This window comes from Coprinopsis cinerea (genome assembly GCF_000182895.1).
Source record: "Coprinopsis cinerea okayama7#130 chromosome 3 map unlocalized cont3.3, whole genome shotgun sequence".
NCBI lineage: Eukaryota > Fungi > Basidiomycota > Agaricomycetes > Agaricales > Psathyrellaceae > Coprinopsis > Coprinopsis cinerea.
In genome coordinates this window covers 3,535,272-3,550,796 of record NW_003307542.1, presented here as the reverse complement: position 1 = coordinate 3,550,796, position 15,525 = coordinate 3,535,272, and the positions used below count along the sequence as shown (strand labels likewise).

The following is a 15,525-nucleotide window of genomic DNA, read 5'->3' as shown; positions in this document are numbered from 1 at the left end:
AGTCACCCTGGTCGGCAAATGCGACTGGTTTAGAACGGCGAGACAAAGAAGAAAACAAAGAAACCATTCGACGCTGGAAGTATGTTGGGGATAAGCAAAAGGCACCTTCCATCAATGATCATCCATGCACGGAGATTCCCAACACGTGCTTCTTCCAAGCAGCCAAGATAAACATTCAGAGACGCCGGGTGCAATGAGGTAAGAGTGCTCCCTCCCATCTTTCGTCAACAGGAATCGATGTGACTCTTACGCGCTAGAAGAATGCCCATTGTAATCAGTGAATTGCTCCAAATGAAGATGAAAGTTCCTAGAGTGTTTCAGCCCCTACGCAGTCTGAATCGACTCCCTTCGTCGGTCTCCGGAGGGACGCTGCAGGATCAAAGCTGAATAACATGGCATCTTGTTCCCAATTGGTCGACCGGGGAAGATGGAATCCCTGAGGAAAAGTAAGGAAGTTGTCGCAATTAACCCCAATACGTCCGCCATTCTGATGGAGCGCCTTGATCCCAACGACAATATAAATGGCCCAAGCGTTCTTAGCGCCCGTGAGGACGCGAACAGCAGAATCTATCTGATAACAACATTGGCATCTACCAGCCGGCCCCACACCCCAAGCACTCTAGTACTACGACTCTACACCCTTCTGCGACTTGTCGAACAACGACGAGTACTTGGATAGGACACCATCCTCCCAGCCAATCCACTCCACAATCATTCAGTAAGCTCGGCTCATAACAACCATTCCGCACCGACCATGCTTCCGCGAAGGTGATTAGAATCTGCCCCGTTCCCATGCACCCACGGCCATCTAAAGATTTTCAGGAATGCCGCCCTGAGCCGAGCGCGCCCTCTCTCACCTCCCTCCGACTCGGGGGAGGAGGCGTGACTTCTTATCTTGTAGTTGCCCACTGTTGGTATTCTGCCAACGGTGGGCCCTTCGCATTGCAGGCGACAGATTGAACTGCTTCTTACATGCCAGTGCTCTGTGTGGATGCTACCCACCTTGGCCTCTCCGATCAGACACTTACGTGAAAGAAAAACAGGACCACGAGGTACGTCGAGGTCGGGGGACTGGGTAAGGTTTACCAATGGCACTCGAAGCCAATCCTTGGAACGAGGGCCGGGGTACTCGAAGAACCAGATTTACCATCGAGCTTCATACAGCCTTCAATTTTAAGGTTTCGAAGCTCTGCCTTAATCAGATGACAAGGCACCGAGGCGTATCCCGAACGATTCGGTAAACCTAAGAAATCAAGAAGGATAACTTACTTACCTCAATCCGAAGCATACATCTTACGACTGAGCGCTTCGCTCAGACCTCAGTTGGTGATGCGTCTCGCGAATTTGTCAAAAGAACGAGCGCCAGCTTGACGTCCGTACGTGAAGCTGAACGAGGTCTGTAGGGGTGGCACCAATACTGATCACCGAAACATCACTAAAAAACCGGGTTGGCGATATGCTTTGTCGCCCACGTATATAGTGAGACTTAACTAGATCTCAGGACTATCGATCCGGTCTCGACAGTTCGACATGAAACCGGAGCGGCGGGAGTCTTATCTCACCAAAAGCGAGGCGGTGAGGTTGAGATCGCCCGTAAGCGCCGAGAGGTCGTGAGATCTCACGCCAGCCGCCGCGCCGGGTGTGCGACCACACGAGCTCCGCAGAGGCTTTGAGAGATCTCACGAGCAGGCCCCAGCCCCTTTTGTTTAATCCTGGCAGACACATGTATGTATGGCCCTTTCTCCTTCCCAGTGTCAAAGTTCGTCCATCTACTTGAAAGCGACTGCCAAACAAATTCATGAAGAGTCGGCTGGGTCAAAGTCATTTCAAACTCCGCTCGGGATGTCGCGCGGTGGAATTATGCCACTAGGTGGTGCGGCAGGCCGACACCTATGACCTTGCCCCTTGCTCTGGTATCTGTAACCCTGTTCAATAGAATAAGAGCGGCATTTTATATTTTCCATATCATATACATGTTCCGATGTACGTAAGTACTATTCCAAGGGAACCATAATACAAGATCTGAAGTCCTGGACCTGTCGATAGTGTTGGACATTTTTGGGAACAACCAAGGTGGACAGACGAGGAGAAGGGAAGTGAGAGCGAAGCAATTGAAGCAGAGATGTAGGAAAACACTGTATTACTTGAAAAGGAAGGTAAGCGGATGGGATAATGCCTTGCTTGGGGCAAGGAATGCATTGTTATAGCGGGACAATGTGCAGGGGCCTTCAATGCGATTTAAATCCAGGCGCGGTGGAGGTGGGAGTGTAATGGGAGGGAAAGGATTAGAGCGGAGCAATCGAATTAAAGCGGAGATGTAGAAAAACGCTCTATTACTTGATAAGGAAGGTAAGCGGGTGGGATAAGGCCTTGCCTGGGGCAAGGAATCCGCGTCGTCCATCCCTTCTTAGCTTTGAACCACATCCATCCCCTGTGCCCACCTAGATCTCGCGTCCCTCAAACCGCCCTGAGCCCAGAACCCCATTTTCCATACGAATAACAGCTGCAGAACACATTTTCAGAAACAACGCCCGGGTCAGATTGTCCAACAGGTCGAAATCAGTTGTTTTCAAGATTCTGGGACCGAAACCTTCAAGGATCGTGAAAGGCGAGCCTATGGAAAAGTCGCCCAATATAAGCTAACGTTTTTCTACTAGGCGGGTTGCTCATAACACCGGAAGAGGTCCAGAAAATGGTGACGAGGGTCCTGGGGCGTGGTTGAACCGGGCTTGATGGTAGGACTTGATTTATGTAAAGGCTCCCGATTCATCTTCAAGCACTGACCAGTCTTTTCAACTTATCCAGGACATTAGAGCAGGTCGAGTTGAGTGGATTTTCAGGGCCGTTCGGTGAGTACGGTGTAGGTATTCCACGTAGATACGTTTCGGGGATGTATTTGCGCTATGATGAAAATATATGGCATTTGTATTCTCTTTACACAAAATCAAGAAAAGGCTCAAAATATGCAGTCCTAGGCCCCGACTGTATCTTGGTACAGGTGTGCTTGTGAGATCGCACGGAGACCGCGCGCGCGCGTGAGATCTCACAAGCCGCGGCGACGCTTTGGAGACAAAGCATCTGGTGACTCTCGCACCAGCGCCGCCGCGGTTGTGTGCGCTCGCGTGCGGTGACCAGGACATTGGGCGGCTAGGGACATCGCCTGGCCACCGCTCAAATATCTCCAACAAGGTTTTTTAGTGTTGAACCAAGCTACCAGGACACAGCTACTCTCCTTGTATACACACATCACGGGGAATTATCTCAATACCTCGACAGGCTTTACGTCCCCTCCCGCATATTCCCAACTCGACAGAAACACCATCACGAAGCCCGCCCTCATTGGATACCGCGAGCCCATCTCAAGTCCTTCCTTCAGGTTCGTTCGGAGGTTTGGCCATTACTACTTTCATCACCAAACGTGACTGTTGACTCTATCTTCCAAGTATTCGCATCGTATCGTATGAGAGACCATGCCACAATCATCCAGCTGGTCCAATACCACGGGCGTAAACTCTGGCAGCTCCCCGCTTGGATCGCAGCTCATTTCAGAATGGTCCTAAGTACAGTGTCACGGTAGCCACAGAGGTAACGCAGTACACGCTACTATCGTTCCTACTTCCTTTTCATTCGGAATATACAGTGAATAGGAAGGTGTGCAAAAGGCCGTGCAGTAGGCGCTCCCAGCGAAAGCCAAATTTAGCCCTTCCATTAAAGACTACTTAAAGTTACACCATACGAGCGCTTGACCTAATATTGTCCCTCCTCCAGAAGCTAGCTCTGGAAGGAAGGCGCCCAACTACTAGTACTCCCAAGTAAATATTTTGCTCATGAATGCACTAAACCAAAATGCCGAGAGAGCAGCCTGGTGCACCTCCTAAACCCCATCCCACGGGCGCTTAAGCCACGCGGCGCCTTCTCAAATGCAGTTAAGGCGACACTCGACAATCCTACTTATATCTATGTATATATTCGAACCTACTTCAAGACACCCAACACACAAGAACTACACACCCACAAACTCTCACTCTACGTCAAGAGGTCAGAATAGAGTTTCGACACTTTGGTACCGGACGCCCAACGACGTGACAGAACATCGGGCCATGAGGTCATGACAACATGACACATGACACGGCTGTTCTCATCGTATGTCAATTCAAGCTACATATACGACAAGAGGCGAACAGCCTGGGATATACAGTAATACACCCCAACCCCAAACGAAGGTACCTACTACATGTACCAAAATCATCACACGACACGACACACGCGAAGAACAGAAAAGATTTACAACCAACCCGTTCCCGCATCTTTGGGATTGAACACTGTCTTCTACGAATTTATCGAATAGCTTCTATGTCCGTCGATCTCACAGTGACGTAGAAGATACGAGAGGTTCTTCCAAAAGGGATGTCAACCCGAATGGACGTCCGAAACGCTCTTGAACAAACTCATCCGTCCGGATCCCAAACATACTCACTCACTCACTCGTCCGTATCCCCCAATCCAAAAGACGTCACGTACTCACCAACAGGATCCTCATGTTCACCCAGTTGAAAGTTCAACTTGAACTTCACCTCCTGTCATTTTGGACGATGAACTAGTCACCGCAGCGTTACAACACTAGCATCTCGGACGTACCTAGTAGCCCGAACGCCGCAAAGTTTGAACTTTGAACGCTCAAAGTTCGGCCCTAGTTGCAGAATCACATCGTACCTAACCTACTATCGTCTACGACAGAGGATTCAAAGGAGTGAACCAAGTATGACCTGGAAAATCTCCGTTCTCAACAGGGCCTAAATTCCTTGACCGTTCAATTTCACTCATAGTCGAAAAACCGACGACACAAAAACCGACCGTCGACGACACCCTCACCACACATAACCCCCTTTCCACCTACCTCCCAAACCTATGTAGCTCATGCACCAACACAAACCCTCTCATCTCCACACACTCCCAAACTCATAACTTAACTTCCAACCGTTACTTTGAAATTAACAAAAACAAATAAGTAATACTTAAACAAAAAAAGCGGTATCAAGCAAAACAGCTAAAAAAAAAGGTGGCAATACTTATTGAAAAAAACAAACGAGAGTGGAATTCCAAGGGAGTGTCGGATGGAGAGAGGGAGTAAGAAAGAAGAAATAGGCAAGTTGGAATTTAGCATCACCAACGAATAATAGGCCAGTTGAACCTAGCACCTACCGAACAGCTCAGCCAATCCACAAGCCAAAAAGCATTAAACATACAAAATAGAGAAAAAACTAAAAAAAAGTGTTTCCGCGTCAAAAACAACAACTCGACCCCACCGTCCCAAACGGTGCAGAAAGAAAACCCAACGGAGGGGGTCAACAATCAAAAAGTATAGCAGGTGACGTGTTACGAGACGGGGTAAAAAGATATCAAGAGAGAGAGAGTAGACAGGAGGATGGATTAGAGAACAAGCGAGAGACGGGAGAGAGACGAGAGACAGACAAGAAAGAGGGAGAGAGAGAGACAAGAACCAGGCAGGAGTTTGCTTTACGAGGGAAACACCCCCGCGTTTATAGCAATCCACACTCCCTCAAATGGAGTTGAAGAAGGATATCTTGGATGGCACTCAACACGACTGGAAAAGGGAGAGAAAGGATGGGTTAGCCTTCATTCAAAATCATATCACACAACGAACAAGCAGAGAGAAAAAGAAAAGGACCAAAAAAATGCAAACACAAAAGGCGAGGAACCGACGCGGCAGAGTCGAACATCAGAAATCCCTCAAGAAAACGAAAATTCATCGAGCATCAAATACAAAACCGCCAAGAAGGCCCCGAAAGATGAACAATTTGAACGAAGCGCGCCGAAAGATGAACAATTTGAAAGAGTCGCCCCGAAAGAGTTATCAATCAAAGTCGGCCCCCGAGACTCAGGGGGCGCACTGCGATGATCATCACCACCAACAGGGACCAAATGGCGTCACACCCGAGCACCGTGCGTGCGTCGGCAACCTCGGGTAACAACACCGCCTAACCGTACCCGGGACACAACGGCGACCAGACCATCTGTGACGACGACGATAGGAGCCGTGCCGACCAAGAGGCGGCGAGGCGACGGCAAGAAGAGCCAAAGCAAAGCGACTCCCGTGAAGTGAGGGAATGGCAAGTGAATTTGGTAAGGCAAAGAAATGGCGAAGAACACCGAGCCGAAAAAAGAACCAAAACGCAACGAGGTGGAAAGGGAAAACTCACATTTAATCTGTTGCGTATCCGTCGCACACGTATAGTGAGCATAAATCTGCTTCGTAGCCGCGCTCTGGTTCAAGGAGACGAATCTGCAAAAAGGTAAATGATGGTCAGCATACGTCCCACATAGTCACCCTCCACCCAATCGTCACCGGGGCATCCCATCATTACCGGTACACCCATCGCCAACAGCGCATCCCACCGTCACCCGTGCATCCCATCACCACCACCCAACACCCAGAGAAAGCACCGAGCGAGTAACGCAAGGAAAGAAAGGAAACAGCAACTCACCGATGCAACAAATAATCACAAGCAGCATCATAATTATCTCCACCCGTATAATCAGGGAAATAATCCCCAAGAGGAGAACGAGGCAACTTCTCAGCGAACAAGTCGATTTTGTTGAGGAAGAGGATCTGTGGGGAGTGTTTAGTTAGCCACGAATTCTTTGAGACCACATCGAGAAAAAAGCTTTGAGACCACATCGAGGAAAAAGCTTTGAGACCACGTCGAGGAAAAAGTAAGGGAGTAGAGGCATCGACGAAGAGGAGGTATCGAGGACCTCCGTGAAACAGCCGCCCAAAAACACCGGGTAACGAACACACATCTTCCCCTTTCAGGATAGATAGATAGATGTCTTCGCCATTAGACGTCCCAGACCCACAACGTCGTCCAGCAATAACCATTAGACAGACTTAGACACACGTCAACCCATCCATCCGTCAATCCATCCAACACCTATCAATCCACACCCCGTCCGAGACGCCATCAGCCCGACAACGTTACCAACTCACACCACCCGAGCACCCAGCCACCGTCCCATATCACAAAGACACCAAAGGGGCTTGCTTCCTTGGCTCGTGACAAACCCAAAAAGAAAGGGAAAGGTGTTCGTAATCCAAATGACGTTCGCAATCCAAATGAAATGATGTTCGTAACATCGAATGATGGAAGCGGCTCAAACGCCTGATGGAAGGATGGAAAGAAGGACGGGGACATGGGTGGGAGGAGGGGTGCAATTGATGCGGCTCGGGGGGTGGGGAGTGGGCGGGTGTGGAGGAAGAGTGGGGAGGGGGTTTGGGTGTCCAGAACGCAGCGCGGAAACGGGGTTGAAAGGGCGCGAGGACGATAGGGTCCAACGACGAAAGGGGGGGCAAGAAAAGGGAATAAGGAAGAAGATAGGAGAGGGGTACTCACGATAGACGTCTTGACGAACCACCGCGAATTGCAAATCGAGTCGAACAGCGTAAGCGCTTCTTGCATACGGTTCTAGTTCGCAACACATTAACACAAAAAACTCAAAGAAGAAAAAAGGAGGGAAAAAGGGGACATACGACACTCTCATCCTCATACAACATCTGATCATACTCGCTCAACGACACCAAAAACACAAGCGCCGTCACATTCTCAAAACAATGTATCCACTTCTTCCGCTCACTCCTCTGTCCACCAACATCAAACAACTTATACGTCAACTCCCCAACCTTGAACGTCGTCTCCGTGATACCCGTCGTCTTCACACGGCTCCTCAAAATGTCCTGGTCAGTGGGCAAGTACCCAGGCGCACTCATACGGTCGATAGAGTTGAAGTAGTAGACGGCGGAATCGTTGAGCTGGAACTCGCGTGAGCGGCGGACGGCCTCTTTGACGGCGGGGTCGCGCCAGAGGTTACGGATGGCGTCGGCAACGTCGCGGGGGAAGACGTCGGCCTCGATTTGGCCGGGCATGGCGAGGATGGTGGCGCGCCGGGCGTCGTTGGCGGGTTGCAGCGCCAGGTCGAGCTGCGGGAGGGCGTCGAGGATCGCTCTGGTGGTCTTGGCGTCAGGGGCCTCTCCTTACCCTTTAGACAGAGAAACGGAACGCACCGCATGGACTGGATGGTGTTAGAGAAGATAATTTCCTTATAGGAATCCTTTTCTTGTTCGCTGTATCCACCGTGGTGGATGAGCTTCATCTGCTTCAACACCGTTGACTATAAAAACAAACGTGGCGGGTTAGTTAGTCAGTCCACGACGCTGGGAAGGGGACGAGGGGGGACGAACGAACCTTGCCAGACTCTCCAGCACCCAACAGCAACATCTTGATCTCGTTCTTGGCCATCATCCTGTCCCTCTTAAGCTGGTTCTCAATCTCGTCGTTGCCTGTCAAAGGAAAGTTGGCGTCGTCAGTTCACCCGTCTACCAAGTCAGCTTCCCCTGGGCCGTCGCCCGCCCGTCACCCCCCCAGTCCATTGTCCCCAGCCCTTTGTGCTTGCGTCCACCCTCCACCTCACACCACCGAATGACGACCAGCGACGAAAGGGGGACGGCGGAGGCTGCGAGGGACAGGAGGGGGACCACCAAGGGGAAGACAAAGCCAGCACAAAAAGTAAGAAAATAATACGTACGGGCCTTAGCCTCGTCATCAACACCAGTAGACTGTACACAACCCATTTTTTTTTACTAGTAGCCTCCTAAACGTGTGTTCTGATTCGTTGGTTTAGTTTCTTCGTTTCGCCTCGAGTCGTTGGCGTCGGATGGTGTTCCCGTAGAGCGCCTTGCGTGCGGTGGTAGCGGCGGCGGCGAAGGCGGTGGTGGTGGTGGTGGTAACGAAGGAACGGGGGGCGGGCGTAGTAGGTGGTGGGTGGTAGCAAGTAGTCAAAAAGGGCCGTCGAAAGCTGGTTGGTGGTGATGTGTGTTTGTCTCGTCGAACGAAAAAATAAGGGGACGAAACAAACAAAGCAAGCGAACGAACGAACGAACGACGACGACGACGACGACGACGACGAAAAAAGAGGAGAATGTCAGTCGAAGTCGGAGGAGGGAAGGAGGTGTCTGTGAGTGTGGTGTGATGAAAGAAGAAAAGAAGAAAGGAGGAGTGGAGGTGTCGTTCGGTGTTGGGTTTGGTTGGTTTGGGAACGGAGAGGGGTGTGTTTTGATGGGGCTGAGCTGGTGGAAATGGAAAAAAGAACAAGGCGGGCGGCCAAGCACAAACCCCCCTTTGTCGCTTGTTACATACTGGGTACCCCTAACCCTAGCATGATTTTCAACCCGAATCGGCATCAAAATAAACAACCCTCGCGGAAGTCGGAAGTTTTTTTTTTTTTTTTTCGCTCCATTCTCTACGCGGGTATAGGCGAATGGATTGGTAATCCTGACCAACGAGATTGGCAATTCCCTTACAAAATGCGTGGTTCTGCGCCTTTTGTCCGCGAGTGTGTACAGATGCCCCAACCTTTCGTCCGAGAGCCCTATGTACATACCCCTTTACATACGCATCCTCTCGCCAGACAGCTCCCTGGATACGGCCGCTCCTTCTCAGCGTACTTGTACATATGTATGTAATGTCAGAAGGACGACAGAACTTCGATTCAATTACCAGAGTTATATTACAGCTCCTTATTACCCTTCGCTTCAGCTCTTTATGGCCCTTCGCTTCAGCTTCGAGTCCCTCTGCGCCCGCCCGCCCCGCCCGCCGCGCTCGTTCGCTTCGCCTAGGCCTACGTATCCTCGCAGCACCTCGCATCATGCCCACCATACACTATCATCCCGTCACTATGCAGCATACACTAAGTATCCTCGCGTCACTAATAAACACTGTCCGCGCATCAGGGTCGCCACTTGCGCACTCGGTAGGGCCTCGCTTGTAAGGGCATCTCGTCATCTTCTGCAAAAATGTTCATAAGCGACAAGCGATGAGCATGTTAGACTTGACGGTTCTCGCAACGACGACCGACACTCCTCGACGACAAAGCTGGCGAACACTCGCCAGGGAGTAGGTCTACATATTTACTTACTTGGGTCTGCGTTAGTACGGACATACAGGGGTCCAGCCTGTGGTCTAGGTATACTGGCGTCCAGCCTGTGGTCTATAGGTACGTACCACCGCCCGCGACGCTCGCTCCCATTCCCAGCATCAGCCAACCCACGAAACACGAGTCAGCATCAGCCAAACTCACGAAACACGAGTCAGCATCAGTCAAACCCACGAAACACGAGTCGACGAGCAAGCCCGACATCGCGGGTTTTGCGTCTTGGTTCTTGGTCTTGGTCAAGCTGGTCGAGGAGTCTCTAGATCTCTTGGTTTGGAGGTGTCGCTCTTGGTTTAGAGGCGCTATTGGTTTGAAGTCGCTCTGAAGTCGCTCTTGGTTCGGACTATCTCTCTCTCGTTTTGCACCCTCAGCCCCTCATCCACGGTCCTCGTCGCGGTCTACGTACTCAATCACCTACGTCAAGATTCATCCTCGCGTTCCCCCTTCTCATTGAAACCACGCTCAGGTCATCCGATATCCACATCGAAATCCACCCACATCCTAGGTCAACTTCTATTGCTCCAGCTCACCCCTCCATTGGCTGTCAAGCTCCGGTATTGCAACGACTCAAACCCCCTCCTGGTATTCCACCTTCCACATTGCCAACTTTATCTCTACCTTCCCCACCGCATTCGGGACATCGGAGCCCAACGTACCGCTTTTGACCTTTGACCACCCCCGTTGGAGCACATACAGTATATATAACACCTTCCTCGGAGTATATATAACACCTTCTCGGAGTACATATCACCTTCCTTGGAGTACACCATTCTCCACTACCACCCGGTCCCCGACTCCACTTTCATCATGATGATACCTACAGTATAAACCTCCGTCGCCCGTCCACCAGTCTTCTTCGAAATACATAAAAATTTATCGAGGGTGTTTCCGTTCCGTAGGTTTTCCGAGTCTTGGGACTTGAACTATGTATGTATACCTCGAGGCAGTCTACATGTTCATAACCTCATCGTCAAAATCTAGTCTGGCCTTCGCACCATCTCCGAGGTACCCATCTCCTGTACCATCTCCCGGAGGTATAGTATGAATGTAAATGTTCATTTTCTTCATCTCGTTTTTCTTGTCATTCATCATGGTTTTGGTCTCGATAACGTTACCGGCAGTAGTACCGCCTCATCCAACCCCACCCTTACTCATTCGCTCTCCTCCACCCGTATTCATTCGCTCTCCTCCACCCGTATTCATTCGCTCTTTCGGACCTTACTCGTCCGCTCTCTCCACCCTAAAATCTACACTATTCCAGGCGCAATTCTTCTTCGAAGTTCGAAGTTCATACACCACTGTTACAGTCAGAACCAGAACTTTGTTTCCCCCTGTCCACCCGATCATTCTCAGAAAGTCCACACGATGACCAAAATCCAACGAGAATAATACAGTAATTTGAAATTTGACTCCGCTTTTCATTTTTCTTCGCGTGGGCGTCTATACAATATCTATCGCTATCCATGATAATCCATGATAATAGAATTCACTTCAGCAGTATGTAATTCACAGCCCTCCCCTCGGAGTCGATCGAATTCACGGCCTTCTTGGATACCTATCTAATCTCATGCAACTCAATTCAATTTAAACGCACTCGCTGCAATACGATCGTTGTATTACAAACGAATTTAAGGCCGAGGGGGGCTCCAAATTCAATTCGTAAGTATCTATGTATCACCATATTAATACCAAAACCCCTCGCTTCTGCCCCTAACTCGAAGGCTCCAACCAATCCCGCTCTCCACCCAACCCTGCTCTAAGTTCTAACCAATAGTATACCACGCCACCGTCCGAAGCCGACGCTGGCCAATCGTATCCTTACCTCCCCCTCGCGCCTCCCGCTCCCGCTCCTCCAACCAATAGCCATCCCCTAATCCCCCTTCGCCCGGCGCTGCCCTCGTGGCCCGGAACTGTCAACACCTGTCAGTGTCAATCGTATCGGGGTAACGGAGGAGGACTCACATCGGAGGAGGGAGGAGCTGTCAGTGTCAGCGAATGGGAGGAGGATAACGATCGATCGAAAATAGTTTTTCTGGAAGATGGGATTTACCCCGCGCCACGCTATAGATCATCTGTATGTAGCCGTCGAAGGCTAAGTTTATCTCTGAACCACGCGAGGCGCACATTTTTTTTTCCTCGGCTCTCGTCTATGATTAGTCAAGCTATCCACTCTTTAAATGCAAGCGGTAAGGTCAAACACCACCTCAGCCTTCAGGACATCCAAGGTGCTGCGTGTTGCTACATATTACCATTCCAATTCCATGATCCATTGTCGCGAGATCTAATAATAAAGGGTAAACCCCATTCCCTAATTACCCTTCCCCTCCAGTCTACCCCTGCCGTGTTTCAGCTTGACACTGTCGTTTCAACTCGATCCTCCATTCGTCAATAAGCATCTTCAATTTCAATAGAGACGACAGGATTCCCAAACGCGGTTGCGTCATGGACAATGGAGGAGAACCCTTCACCCGTGCGCGATGCGATTGCTATGTACGTCGTGTCGTGATTCAAACTGGTACAATACACCGCGTCGGACTCGGAGTCACGTTGAGAGAACAAAGTTCCAAGTTCAAGTTCAAGCTGCTTCCGGTCTACATACATTGCGAAGATGATATGTAGCTCTCCTCGTGGTACTTCACCCGTTCCGATCACACACCCTCGTGCATGCTTTTCGCGTGGTCATGATCAGGGTATCAATATTGACACGATGCGATGCATCTCCATGATCATAAGTATCCAGAGTCCACGGCCAGAAAAAATCTCTTTGTAGGTTTTGACCATCAAAGAGGTGTTAAATTTACGAACCTGAAACGGATAAGGGATGCCTAAGAATAGACGAGCGCACATCACCAGCTATACTTGAGCTATACCGCATCAATCTTCGAGCAACATACTTGAGCTCTCAGGCTGATGCTCCACTCCTCGAACGCCGGAGACTGCGGTAACTGCTGTAACCCACTTGTTGGCCGGCCGCTTCTATACCTCCCTTGAAGACCGGTCTAGTGCACTTGATAAGACTTACTCAGTATTCGGAAACTAGGACGAGACGATTCGGTCTCATTGATGGGTATTTAGATTATTGCGATGAGGGGGTTGTTCACGATCACTGGGACTGAATCTGGTGGTCACGAGGATCGCAAAGCCTTAAGATGTGGATATGGACACGCTTCATGTGCCTAGTGAAAGGCTGATTTCATTTGAAGTCGAGACATGGGAAAGGGCGAAGAAGAAAAAGGTTGTAAAGCGAATTGTGACACATCCTGACAGTGGGATCGAGTCGCAGGCGTTTAGGCTTGCGGAATTGGAGGTCAGAACTCAGTCGAAATTAATATCGCGGGGGAATGAAATTTGAATCGGAAGGACGTCGACTTGTATTGAGCATTGATTCTGTCGCCTCAGCAGAGAGAACGTCGCCCTTCAAACCTCTATTACCCATCTCCTACTGATTCCGGCGTCCATAAAATGACATAGCTTCATTAATGATGGTTGACTGAGGTCTCTGCGTTGACAATGGTCGACAGGGGCGATATGAAATGTCGGGTTGGCGGTGGAGGATGTTTGAGGGTACCTCATTAGGTCAAGTTGAGCGTCTTCGACATGGTCCATGGAAGAAGTGGAGACATCATGGGCATCCGTACAGATTTTCTCTCGCACATAATACCGTGATGGCATTAGCGCGGAAGATTGATTTTCCTTCTCCCAACGGCATCTAACCCGAATCAATAATCCTCCTCATCGAAACGTCCGACAAACTGACATTGTCTTCAAACAATTGACGTCGACTCGGAGGAAGCATGTAGGGTAGAGGAGATAACAATCATACCAGTACTCAGATAGACATCAGATTTTGTGGACTGAGCACTCTGTCGTGTTCTTGTCACTTGAGTAGCGACGTAGATCCGCTCACTTCCTGGGGTCAAGCTTCTACTCGACATCGAACCTAACGACAGATAGTCCTCACGACCAATACTGACATGATCATCACTAAAAAACCGGGTTGGCGATATGCTTCACCGCCCAAGTATATAGTGAGACTTAAGTAGCTATCAGCACCATAGATTCGGTCTCTATAGTTCGACGTGAAACCGGAGCGGGGGGAGCCTTACCTCACCAAAAGCGAGGCGGTGAGGTTGAGATCGCCCGTAAGCGCCGAGAGGTCGTGAGATCTCACGCCTGCCGCCGCGCCGGGTGGGCGACCTCAAGAACTACGCCACGACTTTGAGAGGTCTCATGGGCAGGCTTACACTCCTTTTGTTTTATTCTAGCACTGACATGCAAGCACAAGCCTTTCCTTTTCAAAATACCAAATTTTCTCCATTGACTTGAATGTATAGGCAACAATAGGCGAACCAGACCACGAAGAGTCGGAGTTACATCAAAGTCATTCAAACCCCGCTCGGGATGTCGCGCCTGGGGGAATTACTTATGCATTCCGTCGTCCATTCCTTCTTGACTTTCAACCACATCCATCCCCTGTGCCCACTTAGATCTCGCGCGTACCACAAACCGCCCTGACCTAGACCAGCGTTCTCCATACGAATAGCAGCTGCAGAACGCGTTTTCAGAAACAACGCCCGGGCCAGAATGTCCAACAGGTCAAAATCAATCGTTTCAAGGTTCTGGGGCTGGAACGTTCAAGGATCGTGAAAGGCGAGACTATGAACAAGTCGCCCAATATAAACTCATGTTTTCTCCTAGGCGGGTTGCCCATAACACGGGAAGAGGTCCGGAAAATGGCGACGAGGGTGCTGGGGCGTGGTTGAACCGGGTTTGATGGTATGTTGAGGCTTCCGATTCACCTTCAAGCGCTGACCAGTCTTTTCAACTTATCCAGTACCTTTGACATGTGGTATTACATTTGAGCAGGTCGAGTCGGGTGGATGGTCAGCCCCCTTCGGTGAGTGTAGGTATTCCGCGTAGATAAGTTTCGGAGATGTATTTGCACTACGATGAAAATATATGGCATTCTAATTCTCTTTATACAAAATCGAGAAAAGACTCGAAGTATGGTGTCCTAGGCCCCGATTGTATCTTGGTACAGGTGCACTTGGGAGATCGCACGGAGACCGCACGCGCGAGTGAGATCTCACTTACCGCGGCGACGCTGTGGAGACAAAGCATCTGGTGACTCTCGCACCAGCGCCGCCGCGATTGTGTGCGCTCGCGTGCGGTGACCAGGACATTGTGCGGCTAGGGACATCGCATGGGCACCGCCCAAATATCTCCAACAGGGTTTTTTAGTGATGATACATCTCGAAGGTGCGCACTGCACATGGTTAAATTCACGAACTTCACAAATGGATTATTCAAAGGAACGACATACTACTGCAGATAGGGATCGCAAAAGAAGGATAGGCATAGAAACGAAAAAGTATAGGCATAGAAATCGACATCATGATATTGGGCATAAACATAGGTATAGTGGAAATGAAAGAGAACCATAGCAAAGAAGTCAAACAGACGCTCATAACTCCACCCTCGCCATCCTTTCAAGAGTCAACTTCAACAAACACCACTTCC

The 15,525-nt window shown here is 50.0% G+C and overlaps 1 protein-coding gene across 1 annotated transcript; it reads right to left on the bottom strand.

The window, feature by feature from the left end:
• Window positions 1-6,983: 6,983 nt before the first annotated feature.
• Window positions 6,984-9,031, bottom strand: CC1G_09275 (guanine nucleotide-binding protein subunit alpha; the record flags this gene model as incomplete). The annotated part of the gene is made up of 6 exons (XM_001830958.2): window positions 8,602-9,031; window positions 8,262-8,356; window positions 8,081-8,187; window positions 7,550-8,021; window positions 7,413-7,484; window positions 6,984-7,181 (listed from the first exon to the last, which is right to left on the bottom strand). The coding sequence occupies exons 1-6, from the start codon at window positions 8,645-8,647 to the stop codon at window positions 6,984-6,986; spliced, it is 990 nt and encodes a 329-aa protein (XP_001831010.2). The 5' UTR covers window positions 8,648-9,031.
• Window positions 9,032-15,525: the final 6,494 nt, after the last annotated feature.